The following is a 26,594-nucleotide window of genomic DNA, read 5'->3' on the forward strand; positions in this document are numbered from 1 at the left end:
TAGTCACTCAAGCAAATAAATCACGCAAGCTACGTTATCTTTAGCTAATCCACCAAGCATTTTCTTTTATGTCATGCCACAAAATATGTCAACTCTTGGTAACTCTAGTAAGTGACCTCCAAAATTACAGTGTCTTGGAAAGTTCTTCAAGGCAACACCCTCGGTGTTTAAGAAGGATTGAGTTTTAAGCGGGACCATTGCGACCCCACCAACCTTCTTGAAAAAAACCTGGCCGTAATTTCAGAGACACTTAACTAGTCATCCTTGAGTTGTTCCTAAACCCATGCCTTGCCACTGCCATTATTTTGGACTGGAAATTGATTATTTGGACCATTTCAATACACATTCATGGCCCCAATAATCAAGGGGGCTAATGTTGAGGCCCAAAAAATCCACGGTTGGGCCTGAATAAATTCCAGGCCCAATACGACACCTAACTTGGGTACGCAAGAGTTCGTCATATGTGCTTGCACATGTGCCATGCCAAGCAAATAAGTAACACGCCACGCTACAAGCTTAAGTGGGCCCAAGCCACGCGAATGCCTAGGGCTTGCTGAGCGGGTTGTGGTATGGATGGTTACGAGTTTTCTTGAGGCCTATTGATGAGCCGAGAAATGAAAGTTTTGGGTTGCTTGGGAACTTAGAAACTCAAGCCCATTTCTTAAGCCCAAATATGTAGGTAAGCATAAAAGAGAGAAAATAGTCCATTACCTTAGAAAAGATAGCCCATCACTTTGGGAAGTTGGCCCATCCCTTTAGTGAACTAGCCCATTACCTTAAAGAATGGCCTAAGTGACCAACAAAATATCTTAAAGTCTCTATCACATGGCTGGAGACAAAACCATAACAAAAGCCAAAAGCCAAAAGCCACTCACATCTGCAGGCTACTGGGAATCTCCAGCACATGGCCAAAGACAAATGCCACCACAAGCCATCCAAAAAACCAAAGGATACTTAAGCAAAACACCTTTCAAACCAGTGTACATACCCATTGCTTTCCCCCCATCAAATCTAGACATAGAAGAGGGGAGAATAGAAGGAAGAAAGATGGCTGAAAATGAGAGTTCTCCACTGAGGTAGTTGCGAGAAGAGCATTGAGCTCCCAAAAAATCCCTGATTTTATGAGATTGGGCAGAGAAGATTTTGCCAAAAGTAAGATAAGTCAAAGAAAGGGAGGAGAAATGAAGGAAAAAGCTTGGCTAAATTGGAAAGAAACCATTAGGGTTTCCATTAGGGTTTCTTAGAAAATGATAGCTTCCAACGGCTATAAAGAGGGCCACCTCCTACCCAACACACAAGACACATCCAGAGAGCAAGCTTTATCTCTTACCTCTGCAATTTCGAGCCGCATCCTTCCATCTCTCCCCATTTTCCCTTTTGGTAAACTTTTCCAAAGTTTGACAGAGTTTTTATCAAGCTGCCGGAAACTACCCAGCACACCCACTACTTCATCACTAGCTAGAACAACCCACATCTAGAGAGCAAGCTTCATCTCTCATCTCTGAAACTCTACAATTTCGTGCCATATTCCTCCATCTTCTCCCATTTTCTCTTCTAGCAAGCCATTCCAGAGTCTGACGTAGCTTTTGTCAGGCTGCTGAAAAATTACCCAAAACACCCAATACTTCACCACTAGCCACAACCACATCCAGAGAGCAAGCTTCCCCTCTCATCTTCAAAACTTAGCAAATTCGTGCTCTGTTCATCCTTTTCCCCCCATTTTTCTCTCACGGCAGACTGTTCCAGCACTTGATAGCACCTTTGTCGAGTTGCCGGAAAATCACTTAAGCCACCCATTACCCTCATCTCTCTCCCACTCTCTCTCCTCAACGAATCCTCTTAGAATCCCTTCCCCCATGCCTTAAAAACTCTGTTTCTCATAGGAAATCATAGCCATTTCTCTCTCTCATGCTAAACTCATGAATGCTCAGCTCCTATGCCACAAGCTTCTCATGCCAAGCCAAGAATTTATCTGTAAGCTGTTGTTATTTTTGTTGGTGAAGGTAGCCAAGGTGTTTTCGAAGGCTTCACTATCCTTTCGAAGCATTCTTAGGGCTTGATCTTTGAACTCAGGCACAGGGGATAACTTATTCAATTCGCTCCTTACGGTAGGCCAGCCCTTTTGTAGCTGTCGGAAGAAAAAAAGCCCCTGCACTATGTTTCTTAGCTCCATGGGTTTCTGTGTTCAAACTTCAACCTCGTGGGTGTTGAACATGTTCAACCTTTGCTGGGTATTAATTTCGAGTTTGGGTTTTACCTACCTGGTTGTAAGTTAAGGGGGAAATTTGATCTCAATCGTCCATATGGATCTAACGGCTAAATTTTGTATCCTCATTTATTGCACTTAAATAAGGTTCCTCAAGAGAGAAATTTTTTGACTTGGTGGCTAGCTAAGTGGGCCACCTTGGAATGAAGTTTTCCAAACACTAGGCTACGTAACCTAAACTGAAGCCCAAGTAGTAACCGAAGCAATCAATAGGCCACTCCAAATTGGCCTTTGGCTATGGTGGATGCAATAGAGCTAGGAGACCTAGTTGGGAAGTGCAATTTGGGAATTTCCTATCTGCAAGGTTTGATTTTCCTTGTTTATTTTTTGACTAAATTGTAGTAATGGTCCTTGGATAAAGACCAAACTTTACTTTTCGTCTCTCATATTGTTAAATTGTTACGATGGTACTTTAATTATGCCTCTATTTTCAGAAATCATCATTTTCGTCATCTGAATCAACTTTTTGGTTAAAAATGATGACGTAGCATGGGCAAAAATATCTTCTCACACAAATTTTTTTATAAATAAATCTTCTCTCTCTCTCTCCCGCCCATATTTTGTTCCATGGAGGCCTGGCCCTGTACATACTAGTTAATTATCTATCATTGCTCCGCGAGCTCGTCGTAATAGAGGAAAGGAATATGAAAAATAATCATTGATCCAATCCCTTGTATCCCTCCCATTCAACAATTGATTCCCAACCACAACCCCCCCCCCCCAACCCATAATTTTACGAAATAAAAAAAAACTTGAGAACAATTCTAGATTTTAAAAAGGCAAATTCTTCAAATCCTCCAACAGACCTTCTTAAAATTCAATTTAAAAAGACAAATATGGATTAAAATCACATGAGATGCTAATATGACTGTCTCTGTTCAATCCATAAACATGAAAAGACAAATATACCTTCATTTTTAATGGAAAAGTTAACTGAGATGACGGAAATGACGATTCTTGAAAGTGGAGGCATAATTAAAGTACCACCGTAACAATTTAGCAATATAAGGGACGAAAAGTAAAGTTTGATCTTAGTTCAGGGACCATTGTTACAATTTTCTCTTATTTTTTTAGTGAATTTATTGTTGATCAGTATTGAAATTGGAGGCTTTGAGCAGAGAGTGATAGAAGTATCGAATTGTATTGCTTGTACGCATTTGGAAATTTTATGTTTGCCAATCCATTTATGTAAATTCTTGAATGTTATACCTTTATGAGTCTATTGCTTCCTAGTGTTCTGGTAGAACGGCAAAGTAGTATCAATGTAGTTCCCCCAACTAGTTGCGATTAAATAAATTTTTAGGTGAGATTAGAAGTTGCCCTGTTGATGCTGAGAATAGTTTAATGTAATTATATTGAACAAGAGTCCCCCTCTATCTCTATGTACATAACTAGAAATACTTCAAACCACTATACGAGTGGGTCATTTATATTGAGCATACTTATTTAGTGCTATTGCACAGAAAATTTAACTTAGGAAGAGTGAGTGAGTAATGATGTCAAAAGAGTGTCATCAGGGAATTACTTGATGTGACAATGTTCATAATCATCCCACTGAAAATTGTATTAAAGCCATTATCGGATATCTTTTCTGTAATTAGGAAAGTAAAGACGCAAAGTCAAAGCGCATGTGATATGTAATAGTGTCACGTGAAGGACCAGAATCCACAAAACTTTTTTGTGTTTTTAAGGAATTATGTGTAGACAGAAGGAAAAGATCGTCCCAGTCCCAGAGACTCAAACTGGAGGAAATGGAGTGCATACAACAAAAAACAAACCCCAAAAAGGAAAAAGAAAAAGGGAAGAGAGAGAGTCAAAGATCGTCCAAAAAATCATTTCCATGTCTACATCTACATCCACCCGCTGCTTGCATATGAGAACGAACGAACCATGCCATTTTAGGATCCGACTTTTTGAACAAGTGTTCGTATAATAGAATTGTAGGGACCACAACTAGGAAATTAGGAAACAAGATTACTTTCTTTGCAGCCTTACCTTTCACCACATCAATATCATAGTAGATCACTAGTAAGTACGATGGCTATTTTGTGGCTGGCTAAGGCTAACCATGGAATGAAGTTTTCCAAAAACTGGGCTGCGTAACCTCAGCTGAACCCCAAGAAGTAATACTGCAGTGTTGATGAATCATGATATGTAATAGTGTCACGTGAAGGACCAGAATCCACAAAACCTTTTGTGTTTTTAAGGAGTTATGTGCAGATAGAAGGAATACATCGTCCCAGAGACTCAAACTGGAGGAAATGGAGCGCATACAACCAAAAACAAACCCCAAAAAGGAAAAAGAAAAAGGAGAGGGAGAGAGAGTCTAAGATTGTCATAAATGGAATGCCGTGGTTTTGCTCAATCACATGCATCCTATCATTTCCATGTCTACTCTTGCGTTTTTTTTCCTCGCCGGTCAATTACAACACATGCTCTATAAGTAAGTATATTATGCTGCTTGCATATGCGAACCATGCCATTTTAAGATCCGACTTTTGAACAAGTTTTCGTATAATAGAGTTGTAGGGACCTCAACTACGAAATTAGGAAACAAGATTACTTTCTTTGCAAGCCTTAACTTTCACCACATCAATTTCAACAATTGTTTTTCCCTTTATTTTCAAGAAAACGAAAAACAAAAAGGAGAGGTTCCATCTAGAATAGTGGACTCTCTTGCTGAAACAAATAGGATGGCTTGGTGGAGCTTGTCCCTCTTGAGAAACCATAATTGAGGAACTTAAATGAGGACATATCGCAACCATTGGATAAAATTGGACGGCTGGATTATAAAAGAAACTAAAGTTGTAGTCGGGTTGTCTTCAACCCAAAGCTTGACAAATCCCGATGAAACACATATTCACATCTATCACTTTCGAAATGGAAAAAATCACGGCTTTACTTTAAGGAATACGGCACGGCTTCGTCCCTTCCACTCAAACTAACTAATTTTTCAAGGTTTAGGAAACGAAGTTGCCTTCAACTGTCGTTAAGCCGGATTCCAAACCAGTTTAGCTATGTTTCTTGGCGCTATGGGTTTTTGTGTTCAAACTTCAATCTCCTGGGTGTTGAACATGTTTAACCTTTGCTGTGTATTAATTTCGGGTTTGAGTTTTACCTACCCGATTGTAAGTTAAAGAGGAAATTTAATCTCAACCGTCCGTATAGATCTAAAGGCTGAATTTTGTGTCCTCATTTATCGCACTCAAATAGAGTTCCTCAAGAGAGAATTTTTGGCTTGGTGGCTGGCTGGCTAAGTGGGCCACCTTGGAATGAAGTTTTCCAAAGACTGGGCTGCGTAACCTAAGCTGAAGCCCAAGTAGTAACCGAAGCAATCAACAGGCCACTCCGGCTTGGCCCATGGCTATGGTGGACGCTACAGACCGAGGAGACCTAGCTAGGAAGTGCAATTTGGGAATTTCCTATCTGCAAGGTTTGATTTTCCCTGTTTATTTTTTTAGTGAATTTATTGTTGATCATAATCATAGGATTGAAATTGGAGGCTTTGAGCAGAGAGTGATAGAAGTTTCGAATTGTATTGCTTGTACGCATTTGGAAATTCTACGTTTGCCAATCCATTTATGTAAATTCTTGAATGTTATACCTTTATCAGTCTTTTGCTTCCTAGTATTCTGGTAGAACGACAAAGTAAGATCAATGTAGTTCCCCTAACTAGTTGCGATTAAATAAATTTTTAGGTGAGATTCTAGAAGTTGCCCTGTTGATGCTGAGAATAGTTTAATGTAATTATATTGAACAAGAGTTCCCCCTCTATCTCTACGTACATAACTTTGATCAGATTATTTTGAAAACGGTAGAGGGAATAATAAATATAAATAAATTGAAAACAGTAGAGGATTTCTACCACCAATACATATACGAGCATGTTACATATGGACTTCTCTTCATATGCTTTCCTTTCATTAAGTTTGTTTGTTTGCATTGAGAATGCTCAACCTCATTTTTCATTGTAAAGTCATGTTTGTGATTATGAAAATTATTTTCTAGAAGTAATACTGTTGACGAAATACCGGTTGTAGTTGAGCATATTTTTTTTATGGACATTTCCTATTAAGATGGGGAATAATAGATTAAGCTCACATATACTACATAGATGCTAGAACTCAAATTCAAGACCTTAATTAAAAGTGCAAATACTCCAAACCACTATACGAGTGGATCATTTGCATTAAGCATAGTTATTTAGTGCTATTGCACAGAAAATCTAACTTAGGAAGAGTGAGTGAGTAATGATGTCAAAAGAGTGTCATCAGGGAATTACTTGATGTGACAATGTTCATAATCATCCCACTGAAAATTGTACTAAAGCCATTATCGGATATCTTTTCTGTAATTAGGGCATGTGTTGGAAACCCTGCTAGTTGAGAACCGTATTGATTTTGGAGTTCCGGGTGGCAAACTTGAGATTTTTGTTTGTATGAGAAAACTCAATTGTATTTAAAACATTCTTTGTAAACGAGTTTGCTCCAAAGATGAAGCCATTATCGTGTGCAAGTCCAAGAATTATTATAAATATTTTCCTTCGATGATGTGAGAAGTCTGGTAGATTTTTCAAAGTGAAACGACGTCGTCTCCAAATGAAGATAATTGAGGGGTTCTCTAAACAAAGTCAGGCAGGCAACCAACTCTATATCTGCAATAGATTGATCGATTCACATGCAGCTGATTGAAGGTTAGATGGGCCCAACGTTCTTGAAAACCAACTCTAATAATCCCGCAAACTATCATATACGAGAGAACAGAGATATTGATCCATCTATTCACACATATCAGCAATCAAAGAAATGCAATTGCCGCAAAATAATGCTGAGAAAACAGAACCTTACGAGAAAGGATGCGACTGTACTGAGGATAGAGTATTCTTTTCATATAAACAAGTCATCTCTTTTTATTTTATTTTTTCTCAAAAACAAATAATTCTGAACTTTTGCATTTATCTTATAAATCAACTATGTTTGTATGAGCCCTGTTTCCTTCCCTTTCAAAAGTATCAAACTGATCCTACTACTGCTGCACAGCACAATGATATACCAGAAACAAACTTCGGTCCTTTAGCCCGCTGAACTTGTTTTCAAGGCACGTATGTCAGCCTTTGAGAATGACCTCCAGTGTGGTACAGATTGAGGTGATATATTGCCCTCGCCACCAATTCTCTCAACTCGGGATGTTGAGGCAGCGCACTACGGTCTGCCCCTTCAAGAGCAGTCAACACCCTAGTCGGTTCCAAATCGTAGGTATTGCCAGAGTGTAGTGCAAGGTAGCATAGGAGAATCAGTCCATGCAACTGTGAGTGTTCATTGCCTCTTAGCAGTTTCATCAGAGGTGGGATAGCATTGAACTCAATAATCGTCTTTGAATGCTCCATACAGAGAAAATTATCTGGACAAGCAAATTTCCCAAGTGAAATTGCCGCTTCTGTTGCCATGTCTAGATTTTTGTGGCTAAGTTGAGTCACTAGGGGACCAATGACCCAGGTCTCCCTAGCAGGGAATGTCCTAGCCAATGAACCAACTGATTTTATAGAAGGAATTTGCAATGTCGGGCTATCCACATCTTTGATCAGCCTCAAGAGCTGATCCACAACCGCCTTGGCAGCTGGTGAATTGGTCTTAAACGCCGCTCTCCTAAGGTCAGCATTGGATTCAGCAGCAGCTGTTATCTCCATTATAGTCATCAAACAATTGAATTGCAACTCACCCTGTTCCATCTCCACCAACTTAGCCAAGCAAAGCAAACCTTTCGTCTCAGTTATCCTCCTACTATTCGAAACACTACCTCTAGCAAGCATCCACAAAGCCTCTGCACAACTAACTTTCAGCTGAAGCTTAACATGGGGCTTCTCATTCTCCCTCTCCTTCCTATGATTATGTCCCCCGCGATTACTCCCCTCCGCATAATAAGTATACGAAGAACTCGAATACGAATTCGAGTAAGGTCTAAAATTACTCTCACGACTATTACTACTGGGTTTGGATTTTGCTAATGTGCTCTTCTCCATTTCCTTGTTAATCTGAACTAGAGAGTGAATGCTTTGCTTACCCGATTCAATCTTCCGATCCTCCACGAAAGTCTCAAACGACAACAGCGTCACCAGCGGCCTAATCACATTCTCTCTGGCGAAATCCTCTTGGGCAACACTGTCATGCTCCGCCATTCTCGCCACCAAGGTCGCCACTCGACTCTGAACCTTCATCGGCGAGTCGCCTAGAACCTGCACAATAGCGGGCACCCCAACCTCATTCACAATGGTCCTCACTTTCTCCTGATCACTGGCCAGATTATAGAGCGCCGTCGCCGCCGCAATTTGGGCATCCGGCGACGAGCCCTCTTTCAAGAGCTTCAGCAGCGGCGAGACCCCACCTTCGTCGACGATAATCTTCTTGTTCCGGTCGTTGTCTTGGGCCAGGGAAGCGAGCTCGTTCGCAGCCTCAACACGATCCGGCAACTGACCCATTTGAATAGTGGCGATGAAGGACCAAACCCATGAGAGAATCGGGTCGTTGCTGGCAATCGGGGCGAGGGAGAGCACAATTCCGTTATTGCCCCCGGAGTCCGGGTCGAATATGCTGAGCAGCCACTTCATGTCTCCGACGGAAGACTCGAGGAAGTTGAAGAGCTTGCGGAAGTCGGTGGCGCTGGTGATCGTCACGACACGTCGTAGGACGCTCTGGCGCTTGCACTTGCGGACCAGGGTTAGGGCTCGCTCGAGATTCTTGGAGACCTCGGCGACGATTCGCCGAATTGGGCGCTCGTACAAAAACGGCGCCGTCGTGGCGAAGCGGACGACGGTTCGGAGCATTTGCGAGAGGCGATCCACCTGCTTGCCGACCTCGGAGCACTCGAGCTTGAACGACTCGGCCTCGTCCACGGCGGACCGGACCCGCTCCGACAGCAAAATCGGGTACGACAGTTCGTCTTCAATGCGCTTCTCTTCCGAAGCCATCGCTCGCTTCAGTCTCCGCTTGCTTGTGCTGTTTTGGGAGGCGAGTCAAGTGAGTCGAAGACGAGTCAGCGGCCGAGTTGACAAATAAAAGCGGGGGAAGAAGATGGGGATTTTGTGAGTTGGGTCACTGTTATTTATTCTTCTTGGGTTCTTGGCTTCTTGTTGACAATGGCATGTTTGCGCGTGTCTGCTCTGCTCTGCTCCGTACCCTGAAATTTCTGAACCCAACTTTCTTTATTTTTCATATTTTATAAATTTATGAAATTAAATTCGGGGCGTGAATTGAAATTCAGAAGGAAGACGAGTCAATTAGTCTTCGTAACCGGTGTTTTAGGGTTTGGCATTGCTTATTTAGGATAATAAGTGATTTTTAAAAATTTTTGAAAAGCCCAACCTATTTAGTAAACTGTGAGAAATCACTTATTGGTAAAAATTGCTGTGAGAGAAAGCTATATGGAAAAGCAGCTAATTAGCTGCTTTTATTTTTTAATTATGCAGAAATCAGTTTCGAAGAGACTCTGGGTTTAATGATTATGAGGCAATCATTTTTTGATTATGCGTAAAATCAATACCAACAATACTTTTAACAAAAATTTTACCAAACGCCAAACTGCTTTCTCTCACAGCTGATTTCTCTCACAGCAAATTTGACAGCGATTATTTTCACAGCACAGCAATGCCAAACTAGCCTTTAGTCTTTCTAATTACTTTCTTTTGGCAAAAATGAATTTCTAGCTCCATCTACAAAAAAATAATAAAAAGACTTTCTAGCCCATGGTCATTTCATTTCCACTTTTTAAGAAAGGAGTGGGGTCAACTTACTTTAAATAATAATAATAATAAAGGGATAGGGTCCATTGGGAAGTCGGAATTGGAAATGTGTATTTAGGGTAGGCCTCATCATTTGGGCTGCGGCTCATGGGCCAATAAGGGCCCGCCCGGCCCATCGAAAAAAGTCATGCCCAGTCCGTTATGGACTTTGAGATGGCCCGATATGTTTTGAGTCAGGCTAGGCTTGGACTTGGGTGTTCGAAGTTCGGTCCGGCCCGATTAAGCCCAAGAAAGCCTGGCTCAGCCCGCCCACAAAAGGCCGGGCCGTTAGGCCCGCATACATATATAATTATGTAGAAATAAGAGTTTAGGTTTATGATTATATCACTTAAATCACATATACAATTTGTTCCATTTTATTTACTTTTATTTACTCATTCATACTTTATAATTGGATGATTAGCACATTAATTTGTGTCAATTATTAATTCAACAATTATACATATATAAAAAAATAAGATGAACAACATATCACATCACCAAATATAATCATATCACGAAACACCAAATATAATCATATCACGAAACATAATCGTACCACCAAATATAATCATGCTTTTCTTGAATACATCACCAAATATTTGCATATTTATTCATACCATCCTTTAAAAAAATATTTTTTTGATACTTATTATTTTTTAAAATTATTTCTTAAAATGTATTACGATCTAATTATATAATAACCTCAAAAATAATACTTGGTTTTAATATTTTTATGAAAAATCTTATAAGTTGTGTGACTTTATTGGGTGTTTTATGAATTTGATTTGATGTGAAAATATTGGAATTAAGTGAGTTTAATCTCAAATTTGGACTAAAATGCCCTCATGATTAAGTTTTTTTTTTTAATGAAGCAGGGTCCGTTTAGGCCCTGCCCGGCCCGGCCCGATGGGCTTTCTCAAGCCCGACTCATGGGTCAGGCTTGGGCTTTGAATTTTCTAAAAAAACCCGGCTCAATATTTTCTCTCTCCTCTTTAAAGCCCGACCCGACCCGACCTATTGACGAGCCCTAATTTAGGGATTTTCACATTAATTATCGATTATTTTTTCTTTTATTTTGGGAGAGCAACAAGAACTATATTAAGAAGGAAAGAAACTTGTTTCCAATTTTTGCCCAAGTTGGCAAGTCATTAACATATCAATAGCGAAGTTAACGCGTGGGCAGATTTTCACGATTTGAACACTAAATGTTATTCTTTTTCAAAACATTGAAATACCAATTTGAACCCCAAATGTTCAGTTATCTATCCCATTAATAATCAAACCCAATGTGTTAAATTTGTTTATAACTAGGTCACAACCACAATTAATTTTGTATAAGTTGAATATCATGCATTCATATAGATATATACATATAGTACAAGTTATTTAAATGGTAAGTATAAAGAACAAATATATATTTTTTGAAAAGCAATATTCTAATATATACAAATATTTTAACTACTCTAATGCACGGGAAGAAAAACAGAATCACACTGCAAGAAGTCAAACACGCACCCTTACCCTTGAACAATTAACATAACCCACATATATATTATTATTAGACAGACCTAAATCACACTGCAAGAAGCCAATCTCTTGGACCCGTCGGGACTGTATTATTAGAACATATATAATGCAAATTTTTTTAAAATTAAATTACATCCTTTAAAATAAAACAGTTTTAAAATGTCCATTACCATAGAACGGTCCAGTCCAGTTAAATTCCATACGAATTATTGAGTTTACTGTGACCACTGTCTTTGTCTTGAAAAGTTGACATTTATAATTAACACCAAAAAAAAAAAAACAAAAAAACAACAACCTGTGCGTGCGATAATATTACGTCCTCCAATAACTGGAAGCGCTCTAAATAATAAGAGTAAGATTGCAACGTTTAAATGACAATCATTTCAGGGATATTATAATCAAACCAAATGTGAGAAGCTTGTTGTATATGGAATGGAAGCCACACACAGAGCGACCATGACTCATGTCATGCTATGATCAGCCTCAGTTTGAGCACCAAAGAAAAAAGTTGGACAAAGGATATGTCAGCACCATACATTGTTTTATAATAAGAGAACAAGTTCGTTTATCTATCTTAAAATATAACTAATCTGACCATAAGCATGCCACTTGACTATCTAAATAGGTTTTGGTAGAATCTCTCTGTAGCATGCATCCTCGTCCTCTTCATTTTTAGAGCTTAGCCAGTAGTCCATTCTGAATAGGTTTTGCAGTCATCCCATTGTCCTTGAGGTCCAAATCGCATGTATTCGGGGGGACGTCCACTGCCGTTGAGCAATTAAAGAACCCATGTGGCTGCATTACAAATACTAAGGCAAATCAGAATAATGAGGCTTTATCAAACCTAATTGTATACTTTGAGATATAGCATGGTTTTGTAAAGACAGAAAGCCTTTGATCCCATGAAGTACTGAGTTGAAATTCTACATATGTCAACAGTGTTACTAGGTACAGTAAAATTGTTCTAGCAAAAAGTTATACAATACAAATGTAACAGTGTTTAAACACAAGTGAGGAAGAAATTGAACAAAAACAATAAATTACGTACCATGAGTGTAAAACCAATACGTTCTACAGGCATCACCGGCCAGTCTTCCAGTCGAGGAATGTGTGTCACTCCAAATACATACCTGCAACAATTGGACACTGATCAGATCCTGCATTAAGCTGGTATCCATACCAACACATAAACATGGACGGATGGACTGTAACCTCCTGTATTCACTTTCAGTTAGCTTACGAAGACCTTGTCCTAAGTTTCAAACATGGTTATATGAGGCCCATTTATACCTTCCTAGTTCTCCCATGAGTATTCTCATTGTACTGTTTTCTCATTTCAACTAAAAATTAGGATCATTGTCCCCTGTCCAGTAATATTCCTCCTCCTTTCTGAGTATAGGATGAACTCAACACGCACATTAACATCTTAGTCTTTCAGAGAAACAAAAGTCCACTCACCAAAGAACAATGTCAGCTTCTTCCAGTGACCGATTTTTCTTAACCCAAGTGGCCAATCCCTCCCCAATGCGTGGATTTTGATTAGGAAATTCTCCTCCAGGATACACTTCGTCACGTGCATAAGATGTGACCCAAAGATTATGCTTCAAAAAAGCAGCTCTTCTCAGAAATTTTGCCTCAGAACCAGCTAGTGGTAAACAATTTGAACCAGGTACTAGCTTGTAACCTGTTAGCTGCCCGGTGCGGTTGACGTTTCTGGTGTTTCTGACCTGAAGTAAGGAAATACCATGTGGCATTCGAGAAATTAATATATGAACTTAAATTGCAAAGAGAAAAACTTAATCATTCCAAAAGCACTAAAGGGTGTTGTCTTACAATCCAATGGCGAGCAGATAAAGGATTACAATCACGCATTGCTTGCAATTCTGATTTCAGCAATTTTTCCTCAGCATAGAATGCATTGTTGTGAACATTATTCTTTCCTGGTTCTTCAACTTTAACATTTACTTCAACCACCTGAGGGAAAAAGGAAAGCAAAAGAGAAAGAAATAAGGCTACATTTATCAACATATTCAAAGAGAAAGAAAAAGGAAAGTGAAAGGTTGACCTAGAGAGCATAATAAGGTGAGCCTAATAATAATTAGAATTCTACTATGAAAATTTAAAATTTGAATGATACAAAAGACTCTATGCTTCTATCATTTCGTAAAGCATCGGCATCCATTTCAGCAAATGTAGGAACCTAACAACCACAGGATCATAAGAAAAACCACTGCTTCAAAATCTCACATATAACCCTGACATCAGAAAATTTTATCCCAAGAATTTCATATGGGTTCATATAGGCTCCGAGATTATTGGGGCCCGGGGTAACCTCTGGATCTACATATGCATCAGGAGATTTTTCCACAATTACTCTATGGAAGGGGTAAAGCTGAGACACGGACTTTTTTTTTCTTTTGGGTTACAATGGCAGGGAATCGAACCCCTGACCTGGCGTAATCGTAAACCATTTTTCCACCCACCCACACCTCTTGGGTTAATCCCAAGGGCTTACAAATTTTCTTAAGTAAGGCTTCAACACCCAAAGGAAGAACCACAACCCAGCTCTGTTGAGTTATTTAAACCATTGACACATGAAACACTTGAAGAACAAACCATACAGGACATGAATAATGAATGATTATCATAGAAGTCTTAAGAGAACAAACATTGGAATTGGAATCACAGCAAGACAAGGCTGCTTGATCCTTCAAATCACTTGCAATGGCTATCCATATTTCTTGCTAAAGAGTTGACTTAAGAGTGAAAAGAAACTAGGATGTTACTTTTATCAATATAATAAATATTGGTAGATTCAAAACCGGATCTAACAAACTACCGGACTATAAATAAAGGATCCAAAGAACACATGTATGACCTGATTGAAAGTTTCACCAGGCTTACTATCAACTGCCATGTCCATACGAGCTACAAAAAAGTGTTGATGCACCGGTGCATATAGTCCAGGTGCAATAGTTGTACCATACTTTCGGGTTTCTCCTGGTTGCAGTGCACCTAAGCTTAGAATTCCTGTAAGTTTCACCTCAGCTTCAATATGCCCATCCTACAAAAGAAAATTGATAAGCATGACTGTCACTTTAGTTGCTCAACTCAAACAACAAAATCATACCCAAAAGAAAGGAAGCAGGGTAGATCAAATGGATTAGAAGCACACAGACACTACTATGGTAAGTGAATCCATATGCTACCATCAAGATGGTGGCCCAGCCCCATCCCATCACAGTACTGGGCATCTGTATAACTTATAGGTAATAATTTATGAACATGATGACACGGGTGATTCTTCTAATCAAGGCGATGCAAGCAAATCAAAATCCCCAATGAAATCAAGGCAGAGGATAGCTTGCCTGATAAAAATGCCAGTAAAATCCGTACTCATAGTTAGCGACAGTGCAAATAAAAGATACTGTCAGCCTTCTAGACCGTCGAACTTCTGCTAAACCTGTTCTCCAATCCTGATGTTTCCATAAAATTCCATGATCCTCCTCATGCAAACAAACACAATTCTCAATTGTTTCAACACCCCCAGTGAAATTTGTAAAGTGTGCATCGAAGTACTTAATATAGCCTAAACAATCACAACCCTGCAAGACCAAAATTACGTCAAAATGTGTATATAATCTAGCAAAGATAGAGATGGAAGGGGAAATGGATACAGAGAAGGTATCCCAACCTTTTTAAGAGAATGCGCATTTTTACCCAGCCCATCTTCTCCCGCATCAAATGCGTTCTTCCTGTAATGCGGAGCATTTGGATCACCATAAGGGACCACCATCTCAACAAAACTTAACCTATGGGCTACAGGCCTCCGGCCTCTGCTACCGTCAATATACGCGACAGAATAGATAACCAAACCTTCCTTGGAAGTAAAACCAATACGGAAATTCCACTGCCAAGCAGAAAGAAAAAGATAATAAGAATCAATATGACATGTGGATATGAAACAATCCAATGGTGTAGTTCCCGAAAATAAGCAAGAACCTTCTGCCATTCAACAAAGTGCCCATTAACACGAAAACTTGGTCCTTCAGGCTGAATTATCTGTAGAGGTTTCACATCACTTCGATCAACACCTCCTCGTGTTTCACCTGGAGTATAATTTCTCAATGGATCAGCAGGAGGCAGGGGAACAAGTTTGCGGTCTTCAAATTCAAGAACCACCATATTTTGCATATCAACAAGCACATGGATTCCTTCAACTGGACGAGCATAACCATTTTCCATAGGGCAATCACTCTCAGTTCTACAGAAGATAAGCGGTTTCGCAAGCCTGCGGCTAGGAGCATCAGCTTCACTGTGGTATCCAGCACACCTGTTAAGAAGAGTCATACTCCACAACATTACACAAAGAGCTAAACATAGAGTGAAATCATATTCTGGCAACACTTTTATTTGAGAGAATTTCACTTTAGAAACTGACCAAGGATCCACCATCACAAGGTCCATATCCTCAATACCCCTCTTCTTCATTGCTTCCCGAAATGGAGGAAAGTCCTTTACAACAGCTTCACATTCAGCATACTCCATAGCATCCTGTATTTTCAGAAACAATGATTAAAAAAATATTTTTTTCTAAGATGGGAAGCACATGCAAAAAATAATAATCGAGAAATAACAATGCAAAGGAGGCTGTATATACCATGGGAGGCTGAACATCTGGAACAACTTTGGACGAAATGACTTTACCCCTATGGTGACCACCTCGAGTTGCAGCATGAACTTCTGATAGTTCAACAATACAGATGCTCGTCTCATTTGACTTTTTGTTATAAACCACAAGTCTTGCTTGCCTGGGAGGAAGTTTACTAGGAATCATAGGTCCACCTTTAGTTCTGGGAAGCAATGATGGCTGGAAAGGAGGGAAGAAATATGCATCTGCCAATGCAACAACGTGTTTATCTGGTTCTACCAAAGCCACTTCAACAAAGCGCATGCTATCCCTCACCTGAAGAAAAATGAAATCAATTCCTATAATCCTCAAATGAGAAAATCAAAGATCAAAATTGAATTCCTGGTAAACAGAATCCAACCCATATTTTAGGCTAAAACATAATCAATAATAGAAATGTGATTAACCTCAGGGGTTGCTCCAGCTGCCCTGACAGTGGCCACTGCCACAGAGATTTCAGCAGCAGATAAAGGCTCCAAAGGATGGCTGGTTTGAGCCCTCAACATGACTGGGATGCCTATGTGAATAATTAAACAAGAATCATCAGTAACATATCTGCGATCAATGCTACCCAGAATATGAGATTGTCCTTTTTTTTTCTTTTCTTTTCTTTTTTAATTATTTTTTTTAGAGGCCAAAATATGAGATTGTTAAGAAGGAAAGCCTGCTTAAATCGGTTGCATTCAATTTTGAAAAACTGGAATAAAAATCTTTCTTTATTTTTCCTTCAGCAGTTAGAGTAAGCAAAGACCAGTTTAATCCGAAAGTAACTTTTTTTTCTAAACTGGAAGAAAAAAAAAACAAATGGGAAAAAAAAAATTCTTGCGTGTAAGATTTTGGACCCCAGAAGACAGGAAAAGTGAATTCATTAGACCAACTAGTACACGTAAACCAAACCATCTCATTTTATTTCATGTTCCTTAATATTCTCAGCAACCAAACAACAAAAGATAATCACTTTCTACAGCGAAAAATAAAAAAGATAATCACTTCATTGTCTTAAAATCAAGATCGTTATTTGTAAAAGTAGCAGTAAATAAATACATAAAAAAATTGGACCCAAAGCAGTAAATAAAAAAGAAGGATATTCTTACTACCTTTGGCGGCAGTGGTGTTTGTAGAAGTAGCAGGAAGGGTCTCGATGGGTCGGATCAAGGTCGGCACAGCAGCTCTGTTGCGGATCGGATCCTGGGACGGATCGGAGCCCGAAACGGTCCAATCGCGCATCGGGTCGGAGGCCTTGCGAAGCAGAGCCGAGGATTTGGCGGGTACAGCGTCCAGGCAACAAGGCGTCGCTTTTTCCTGAGTTGCGGCCATTGCGAAGGGTTATCGAGCTCACCGTATCCACCGTAGTAACTGTCACTGGAGTAGTTTTCCACTGACATACAGCAATGCCTCTCTCAGCAACAGATTGAGGAAATGAAAACGCTCTCGAACTTTCTCGCTCTTTCTCTCTCACTTTCCCGGGAAAATTGATGTAAACTAATCTGCTGCTGAATCTGATAGCTAGCTGGCTAGCTAATTAGAAGAAGGATATAAAAGAGAGAGTACAAAAGGCGGTTGGGTTGAGAAGTTTATATATAATCCTTTTTTTGCTTCTTTCTTTTTGCTTTTGTTTGGTAATAAACAAACAAACAAACAAACAAGTCAACAAGGCCGGAGAGCGGAGCTGCAGAGGTTACAATAAATACAAGGGAGGTATGGAGCGGAGCGATAGGAGCTTCCACTTGTAAGAGACGTCGTTCTGCTGATCTCTAAACTCTGTCGGCCCTTTATGGCCACGTCACTCCTCTAGCTAACTCCGTGCTGATCCAACCCGACTCGACCCGGTTTAGATTGAATTGAGTTCAAATCAATCCTTATGTGCCACACCATATTAATATTAAATAGGATTTGTATCGCATCATCCAATTTAACAATTCAACCTTTCATATTTCTTCAATTATTTCTCAATAAAATGACAACATTTCAAAGAAAAAGTGGATTTACCTTTTGGTTTTCCGATAGCTAGTTGGTGTTTTCAACCTATTGATTGAAAATTGTTGTTGAAAAAAGGTTTGAAAAACGTGTTTCGCTAACTTGTCTTCCACATGATTTTCATTTTTTTTTTGTACTTTGAGCAAAGCAACCGAAGAGACACATCATTTTTTATTTTTTATTTTTTTTTCACTTTGTTATATTTTGATCTAAGTAGTTAAATAGGTTTGTAAATGGCCTATTAGTGTAATAATTTGGAGTAATTGCTCTTTCATGAAAAGTTTTGAATTCGAGTCCTAACATTCGTGTAGTGTTTATGAGTTTAGTATATTATTGCTTCTCTCAATAAAAAATAAAGTAACCAAATCGGCTTGAATGAATCTGACATATGCTTGGACCAACCAAGAATAAAATTATGACATATACATTCAGCTTTGATTGTTTGAAGGAGTTGGTATATATATTGATCAGCAAGTGATGAATAATCTATTATTTTACCTAACTTAATAATAAAGACACGAGCACCAGCTCAGCTTACGTTGAGGCATCGTGAGGCAGGCCCCCTCAGCCAAACAAAACAACTCATATACTGTCAACCCAAATACAAATTAGTCTTAAATATTATTCATTGCCAACGAGAAAAAGAAAGACGAGTAGCACTCTCAACTTATTTTACATGGTGACCAAAATTGAATGTGCCTAGAATTATTGGAAAAGAAAAGGAAAGCGTGCTTATAAGTTGATGGACTCATCTACGTAAATGGCAATTTCCAGCGTTGGTGGGGGTAGGTAGGGGCCGCAGATGGAGGGTGACAATTATTTTAATTTAGATAACACCTCACAATTCCACGCACAACAGTCATCCACACGTCAACAAGTCAATTGCAATGTTCCAAGCCCGCCTTTCATTCTTTATTTATTATTAAATTGTTGAGTTATATTAGCTTAACATGCCCCCGATGCACTACTAGTACTAGCTAGTGATACAGGGCCAAATCATGGATAATAGTACAAAATTCAAACTAAATTAAAAAAAGCCGGCCACAACTTAAGCTCCTACCACCAAATTTTTTTACGTAAAGAAATATTATGTGAAATGAGTCGTTACTCCTCATTATTTTTTGTAGTTGATACGTAGACGAAAACATTTATTTTTTTACATTTTTAATAAATTGTTTAAGCATACATATATATGTTTTTTGAGTAAGTTTAGGGATTGTTCTTTCTAAATAATGAGCCAAATAATGTTCTTTTTATATACTAGAATATGGTCCAACCTTATCTTATCATTGGAAGATTAATCCAGGTATTGTTTATATTATTTATTTATTTAAATTAATTGAATATCCTAATTTGCAACTTGCATTGCAGGTATAGGTTTGTGTGTGGAGAAGATTTGGCTGGTTGTCTCCATATGATGTATCATTCTCTATAACCAGCTTAAGTAAGAAGGGTCAGTAGACATAATCATACTCTCGAATTCAAATCACACTTTTGAATTCAAATCTCCAGATATGGTTTTTCTAACATTGATATATACATTTACAATATGTTATTATGTCAACTCTTAAGAGTTGCAAATACAACAAGGAGGATTTACAATATATGTTTCATACAAAGAAAAGAATGACCTTAGAGAATTATGTCTTGTAAAATGTTGACAAAACAATAAAGTGTCAATAACTGCTGAGAATATCCATATGTCTTCACTTCTCTTCAAAGTTCTAAGATGTATGTACTCATGATTATATTCAATCAAACCTCATTTGCTAAAAAGAGGACTAGTATCTAATCAATCAAACCTCATTTGCTGTTCTAATTTTGAAGAAGGATGTTGAGTGAATTTTTTTAATTTAAATTTATTGAATATCCTAAGTTGCAACTTGCATTGAAGGTATAAGTCTGTGTGTGGAGGAGATTTGGCTTGTTATCTCTAGATGATGTGACATTCTCTATAATCAACTTAAGTAAGAAGGGTCAACATACACAATCATACTCTTGAATTCAAATCACACTTTTGAATTCAAATATGCAGATATGATTTTCCTAATATCTATACGTAGATTTACTAACAGGACTCGCCCTGGATTTCCTCCCTTAGAATCCGCGATGGACCCTACTTTCCGTCCGATATCTAACTAATGTCGGACCCACTTACTAAAAGAACCTTCTCCCCCAAAACAAAGAAGGTGAGTCGAGACTTTTACCGAAATTTTGGCAAAGTCTCCCCTGAAAAACAGACTTTTCCCAAAATTCCAACCTATCAAAACACAGTAAAAAGTTCCCAACTGGCAACATGTACAGTACAAAAGCATATAGTTTACAGATTAGGCATCCGGCCTTATATCCAACCCTAACATGGGCGATAACAGAGCAATTCTAAGGACATTTAGTTTACAATTGGAAACAAATGTTCAAAGGAAAGCAAAACAAATAGAAATTGCCCTACAAAAGTTCAAGGCGCGGAAGTGAGAATCTTGGCTCGGTGGCTCGGCTCAGATCAAGCTACTGTCTAGGAGCGCAAAATAAAAAATTTGTGAGTGGACAAAACAAGTTTCAACATAGTTAATATCAACGTACTAACCCCACCGTTTTAGAAAACGATGCCAAAACATGCTTTCAAAACCGATATATAAATATATAGTCAAAGTAAAACCAAGGTAAAACCCATATCCCGTAACGGTATACTAATACCCAAACCCACTCAAAACTTTTCCCTTTTTCCTAAACCACTCTCATCCCAAAATACGTGCTAGTTGACACAGCGAGCAAGAAATGATCCTCACCAATAAATAAGAATAAAGGTATATATATATATATGTATATAGTATATAGGTAAGACCACTACCAAACTTGTACTGGGGAAACAATCCAACCAGAGGATTGTTTGACTAGACCATATGGAAGAATCCTCAATTGATCATGTGGCTAGGGAACGAGCCGTCCAACCGAGGAACTAGGCTCACCAGCACGCACAGCAGAATCCTCAATACTCGTGCACCTGTGACAAGTCCTACGCGCTCAAACTACCCAGCTAACGGTCTACGAAACACCTCGTCAAGGGTGCCCAAGTTCTAAAATATCCAAGTATCCAATGTTTCCAAGTATTCAAGTGCCGGTGAGGTACATAGGGTAGTGCTAAAAGTACTCCAAACTAACATAAACCACAACCCAAATCCCATTCCACAACCTCTTTCCAACAATCCCATGTACCCAACACATATCTCTAGACAACCGGACATCACTTGTGTCCAAAACACAAATCCCAAAATATACATATTCAAAGTATAGATAATAGTTCTCAAGATAACAATAAGTCAACCCATAACCTTCAAGTATCCAAAAATATACAAATGATTCCATAAAATACCATAAAGCAATATTAAAACAATATTAAAGTTTCAACACTCAAAATATCCCAGAGCAAAATTTTAATCAATTTTAAGCTTTCGTGCGGAATGTAGTGTGGAGACGTAAAGAATAAACAAAATAATTATAAGAAACTCAAACATAAAAAGCCAAAACCAAGGATAAGAGTATAACGAAATTAAAAACGATATCATTAATATTTAGCAAACTTACATAGAAGCAGAAGGGCAGTAGTGCTTAACAGAAGCTTCGCAGAAGCAGTACTTTGGAAATAAAACACTCAAGCACTCAAACTTAAACACTCAAAAGCTTAAAATTGATTAAAAATTTTCTCTTAAGAGGCTGGGCCAGTACCTGGTATCAGAGCCGAAAGTCCCTAAAAGAGTTGTTAGTCTGAAGGTTCTAACTAAGTATTGCAGGTCTAATCTTCTGGTTTTTCTGTCAAGTTTCCTTTACTCACTAGTCATCGAGTTGTCTAGCTGTCGGATAGGCTCGTTAGCCGTTGCTAGAGAGACGTGAGGCATTGAGAGACCTAGGTAGGGACTAGCAACTTTGAATTAGGAGGAGAACATAAGGAAAGCATAAAACCAAGAATATTAAAATGGCAAGACTTAGGAGAATCTTGTCTACCCGTTCTTATGGAGAATCAAGCTCTAGTATCATTTCTAGCCACAGAACCCTAAGGGTCAAAAACTCTCAAGAAATAACTATGCGAGACGTAGAAAAGGAGTTATGCAACTGGGATATACCCAAAGTACCCATCACTGATATATACTATCTTTCAAGTTTTGATCTGATTATGCAATAAAAACTGTTGAAAAGCCGATATCTCTCATTGATAAAAATGATAGTTTCCAGCTATTTACTCAGCGTCAAATCAACCAGCATTTGGATAAAAATATATAACTATTTGCACATAGGCTTGGTGCTGATAGCGGTTAAACCACTTACCAGAACAGAATTGCCCAGTTCAATTTTACGCATAATTAGAAAATGATTGCCGCATAATCATTAAACCCAGCGCTTCTTCGAAATTGATTCCTGCATAATTAGAAAATGAAAGTATCTTATTAGCTGCTTTCTCTTATAGCTTTCTCTCACAACAATTTTTAATAATAAGTGATTTTCTCACAATTTACCAAACGGGTTGTGCTTCTCAAAATTTTTTAAAAATCACTTATTACCCCAAATAAGCAATGCCAAACGGGCACTTAGTAATTTATTTATCATTTTTTAGTAAAATATTTTACACTTTTATAAATTGCATGATAAGATACATGAGTAACCTTATTTCACGTTATTCACTGGACATGGTACACATTGTTATATTTATTATTTTATCAAAAATTGAAAAATAATTAAAGATGTAAACAACTTGATTTGTCGTGAAAATTAGGCACTCTACCATGCTTAAAAAATAATAGTGAAGATTGAAAATTAACAAAGAACATAAATAAATTTATCTAAGGAAGAATTAAATAGGAAATAAAGAAAATAATTATAGAGATTTAAGTGATTAAACAATAATTTATTTCATGTTATTTACTGGACATGGTACGCGTTCTTATATTTATTGTTTATCAAAAATTGAAAAATAATTAAAGATGTAAACCAATTTGGTTTTTCATGAAAATTAGGCACTTTACCATGCTTAAAAAATAATAGTGAAGATTGAAAATTAACTAAGAACATAAATAAATTTATCCAAGGAAGAATTAAATAGTAAATAATAAAAATGATTATAGAGATATAAGTAATTAAGCAATAATTTGAAGGAGAATTTAGTAATGTAAGTACTTATAATGAATAATAAAATAATCAATAACATTAAATAGCTCGCAATATAATCAACTTAAATCACTCAAACCCACTATGCAATGCATTTCCTTCTAATTTTTTGTGTCAAAATAATAGATGATTGACTAAATAAACTTCTTCTAAAGTTTCATTAAAAATTTCCATGTATTTATCACAATTTCCGTGATTTTTATCCAATTTTTATTGATATCGATATTTCCGTTTTTTGAACTACTGATATTTCCGAAACTATCGATATTTAAGACCTTGCTTTATACCTTGTAAAACAAAGTCAGTAGTTAAGAAACTAAATAGTGAGATATCAAGATTATACAAAGACGTTTAAATTAAGAATTTGTTGTATCTGCTATATATGAAGGCAATCACACGCAGTTGATACTAGCTATTGGGTTGATAAGGGCCATATGTAGGAGGGCTGGGGGTGAAGTGATACGGCTGATGTATTCCAGAATGCGGCATTGCACCATTTGCTTAAATGTTGGCATACATACCAAACTGCCCAGAACGTCCCCAATTAGCACCAATTCCATATTGGTTGGCCGCAGCCATACCAAACTGCCCAGGGTGTCTATAATTCTCATGCTGCGAAGTTGGCAAACTTGTATGCTAATGATAGTACTCAGGAGTGGAAGTTGGCATTCGATATAGTGTAGCAGCTGATCCTGATGTTCTTTGGGATTTATTTGGATGTTGTTGCTGTTGCTGTTGTTGATGTTGTTGTTGTTGCTGTTGATGCAGTTGATCCCATGTGCGTTTTTGTTGTTCAACCTCGGAGGCAAGAGGATTGTTCTGCTCTTGTTGTTCAACCTTAGAGGCAGGAGGATTTTTCTGCTCTTGTTGCTCAACATTGGAGGGAAGAGATTTCTTCTGCTCTTGTTGTTCAATCTTGGAGGCAGGAGAAGTTTTCTGCTCTTATTGCTCTACATTGGAGGGAAGAGATTTCTTCTGCTCTTGTTGCTCAACATTGGAGGGAAGAGATTTCTTCTGCTCTTGTTGTTCAATCTTGGAGGCAGGAGAATTTTTCTGCTTTTGTTGCTCAACATTGGAGGGAAGAGATTTCTTCTGCTCTTGTTGTTCAATCTTGGAGGCTGGAGAATTTTTATGCTCTTGTTGCTCAACATTGGTGCTCCTGTTGCTCAACATTGGAGGGAAGAGATTTCTTCTACTCTTGTTGCCCAACTTTGCAAGCAAGAGAAGTTGCTGAATGTCTTCTTCGATCCTCCTTTATTTTCTCAAGCACTTCTATTTGTATTTCAATGTTCCCGGATGGGTATTCAGACTCGAGCTTGCAATCTTTGATGCACTGAATCACAGCTCTTAAATCAGCAATATCATTATCTAAAACCTTATCCTTTTTATCTAGTGAGTTCTTTCTCTTGCAAATTCTACACCTCCAGTTCTTTCTGTTCTCCACATACTTCTCTAAGAGTGGTACTGGGGGGAAAATGTCAATGAACTTGAAGGTGCAAATCAACCTTCCAGCCTCAAGCAGTTTCCTCCTTTCAATAAGTTTCATAATAAAATGTGCTGGGATCTTATTTGCAAACCTGAGTTTCTGACATAATTCTCGAGCCTGTTTATCCTGAGAAATTCTCCCAAGAAGCGGTGCAATATCATCTCTACTAAAGGTAGAAAACAACCCATATGTAGCAATAAACTGCAAAAAACCCAAACGTTCCAATGAATTTTGAGTATCAGCTCCCATTTTTGCTTTCCACTGGATTGCTAGCTTTTCCGCATCGTCCTTCACATGACGACCAACATGCAGTGAGACACCCATTAGCTGCTCCAACAGGTTAATGTAACTCAACATGACAGTTTCTTTAGAAGGAACATCTCCGTCTCCCCAGTATTGAGCAAAAGAATTCTGCATCACATCCAACACAAAGTTTGCTGGGTCCAATGACGTCTGAAGAGCAGCCAAAGTTTCATTATGTATTAAATGATTCCCTCTCGCAAGCTCATGCAGAAATCCCTGCAAAGTCCTTGCATCTGTAGTAGCAATTAGTTGAAGATTCGGAAAAGAAACAGCTGCTGCATTTTTGGCCAGTGAAGATTCTGGTTTCTCAGGGGAACAAATGATGATGGCAGATGCATTTTTTGTGCTACCAAGAGCCTGGGGTAATTCAGTTGCCTGTTCATTCTCAACAACTATAGCAATAAGACTTTGAAGCTCATTCTCATCATAAGAAGACGTGATTTCATACGTAGTAACAAGCCTCAAAAAACCCAAAATCTCCAACCAATTCTCTGTTGCCATCGTCATTTTAGCCTTCCAGACATCTGCCAACTTAATTGCTTCTTCTCTCACATGAGGATTAATTTGCGGTGAGACTTTCTTTAAAGCCTCTAACAAAAGAATACAACTCCTTCTAATAACTCCTAAATCTAAATCACATTCCCTGTTGCCTAGAGTCGAATTTGAGGGGTAAAACCCTTGCATTGCATCCAAAACCAATTTTGCTTGGTCCAATGAGGCCTCAAGAACAGCTGAGATTTCACTACCCACTAAAGCAATTCTCTTCAACTACTCATTCACGAACAACTGCAAGCCTCTACCATCCCTATTGATGCTGGATTGATTACTTGCAGAAGAAGGAACAAAGGCATTGTTGGAAGGGATATGTTCCAGTTGCTCAATCTTCACTCGAGAATGAAGGGTATTAGTTTTCTCTTTCGATTTCAGGTTTCGGGAGTATTCTTCAGTGGATTTGTTTATCAAATCAAATTCTTTCTGCTTCAGTTCAAGCTCTTTGGCCTGATCTTCAAGTTGCCTCTCATTCGATTTCAGGTTTTGGGTCTGTTCTTCACTGCATTTGTTTATCGAATCAAATTCTTTCTGCTTCAGTTCAAGCTCTTTGGCCTGGTCTTCAAGTTGCCTCTCTTTCAATATCAGGTTTTGGGGTGTGCTCTTCAGTGGATTTTTTGATCGAATGAACTTCTTTCTGCTTCAATGCAAGCTCTTTGGCCTGGTCTTGAAGTTTACACTCTTTCTTTTGAAGTCCCTTAGACATTTTATCCAAGTGCTTCTCGCCATCTTGTATCGATTTTTGGAGTTGATCCAAATTCTTTTCCTTCAACTTAACTTCATTGAGGCGTTCACTGACCCTCTTGTCAATCAATTCAAGTTCCCTCGCTTCGAATTGAAGCTTACAAGACCGTTCCTCCAT

At 38.4% G+C, this 26,594-nt stretch overlaps 3 protein-coding genes across 3 annotated transcripts; all 3 read right to left on the reverse strand.

The window, feature by feature from the left end:
• LOC18788987 lies at positions 7,123 to 9,500 on the reverse strand. The gene has a single exon (XM_007225623.2). It carries the CDS (start codon positions 9,228 to 9,230, stop codon positions 7,359 to 7,361), a length of 1,872 nt encoding a protein of 623 aa, XP_007225685.1. The 5' UTR covers positions 9,231 to 9,500; the 3' UTR covers positions 7,123 to 7,358.
• Positions 11,876 to 18,038, reverse strand: LOC18792067 (copper methylamine oxidase). The gene is made up of 12 exons (XM_007225184.2): positions 17,358 to 18,038; positions 16,668 to 16,777; positions 16,231 to 16,536; positions 16,012 to 16,124; positions 15,573 to 15,903; positions 15,265 to 15,480; positions 14,939 to 15,175; positions 14,449 to 14,634; positions 13,404 to 13,544; positions 13,029 to 13,297; positions 12,619 to 12,700; positions 11,876 to 12,365 (listed from the first exon to the last, which is right to left on the reverse strand). The coding sequence occupies exons 1-12, from the start codon at positions 17,575 to 17,577 to the stop codon at positions 12,243 to 12,245; spliced, it is 2,334 nt and encodes a 777-aa protein (XP_007225246.1). The 5' UTR covers positions 17,578 to 18,038; the 3' UTR covers positions 11,876 to 12,242.
• LOC109946995 (FRIGIDA-like protein 5) lies at positions 21,312 to 26,594 on the reverse strand. Its single transcript, XM_020556183.1, has 4 exons — positions 26,304 to 26,594; positions 24,605 to 25,951; positions 23,916 to 24,006; positions 21,312 to 21,463 (listed from the first exon to the last, which is right to left on the reverse strand). Exons 1-4 carry the CDS (start codon positions 26,592 to 26,594, stop codon positions 21,312 to 21,314), a joined length of 1,881 nt encoding a protein of 626 aa, XP_020411772.1.

This window comes from Prunus persica, chromosome G1 (genome assembly GCF_000346465.2).
Source record: "Prunus persica cultivar Lovell chromosome G1, Prunus_persica_NCBIv2, whole genome shotgun sequence".
Classification (NCBI taxonomy): Eukaryota; Viridiplantae; Streptophyta; class Magnoliopsida; order Rosales; family Rosaceae; genus Prunus; species Prunus persica.

Coding starts and splice junctions, on each gene's coding strand:
- LOC18788987 (XM_007225623.2), bottom strand. CDS start 9,230: ATGGCTTCGGAAGAGAAGCGCATTGAAGACGAACTGTCGTACCCGATT.
- LOC18792067 (XM_007225184.2), bottom strand. CDS start 17,577: ATGGCCGCAACTCAGGAAAAAGCGACGCCTTGTTGCCTGGACGCTGTA. Junction 14,635..14,938: donor TTTACTGGCATTTTTATCAG/GCAAGCTATCCT, acceptor TTTCTTTTGTAG/GATGGGCATATTGAAGCTGA. Junction 12,701..13,028: donor GAAGCTGACATTGTTCTTTG/GTGAGTGGACTT, acceptor CAATTGTTGCAG/GTATGTATTTGGAGTGACAC.
- LOC109946995 (XM_020556183.1), bottom strand. CDS start 26,594: ATGGAGGAACGGTCTTGTAAGCTTCAATTCGAAGCGAGGGAACTTGAA. Junction 25,952..26,303: donor AACCTGATATTGAAAGAGAG/GCAACTTGAAGA, acceptor GTGAATGAGTAG/TTGAAGAGAATTGCTTTAGT. Junction 24,007..24,604: donor CAACTTCTCTTGCTTGCAAA/GTTGGGCAACAA, acceptor CCAACTTCGCAG/CATGAGAATTATAGACACCC.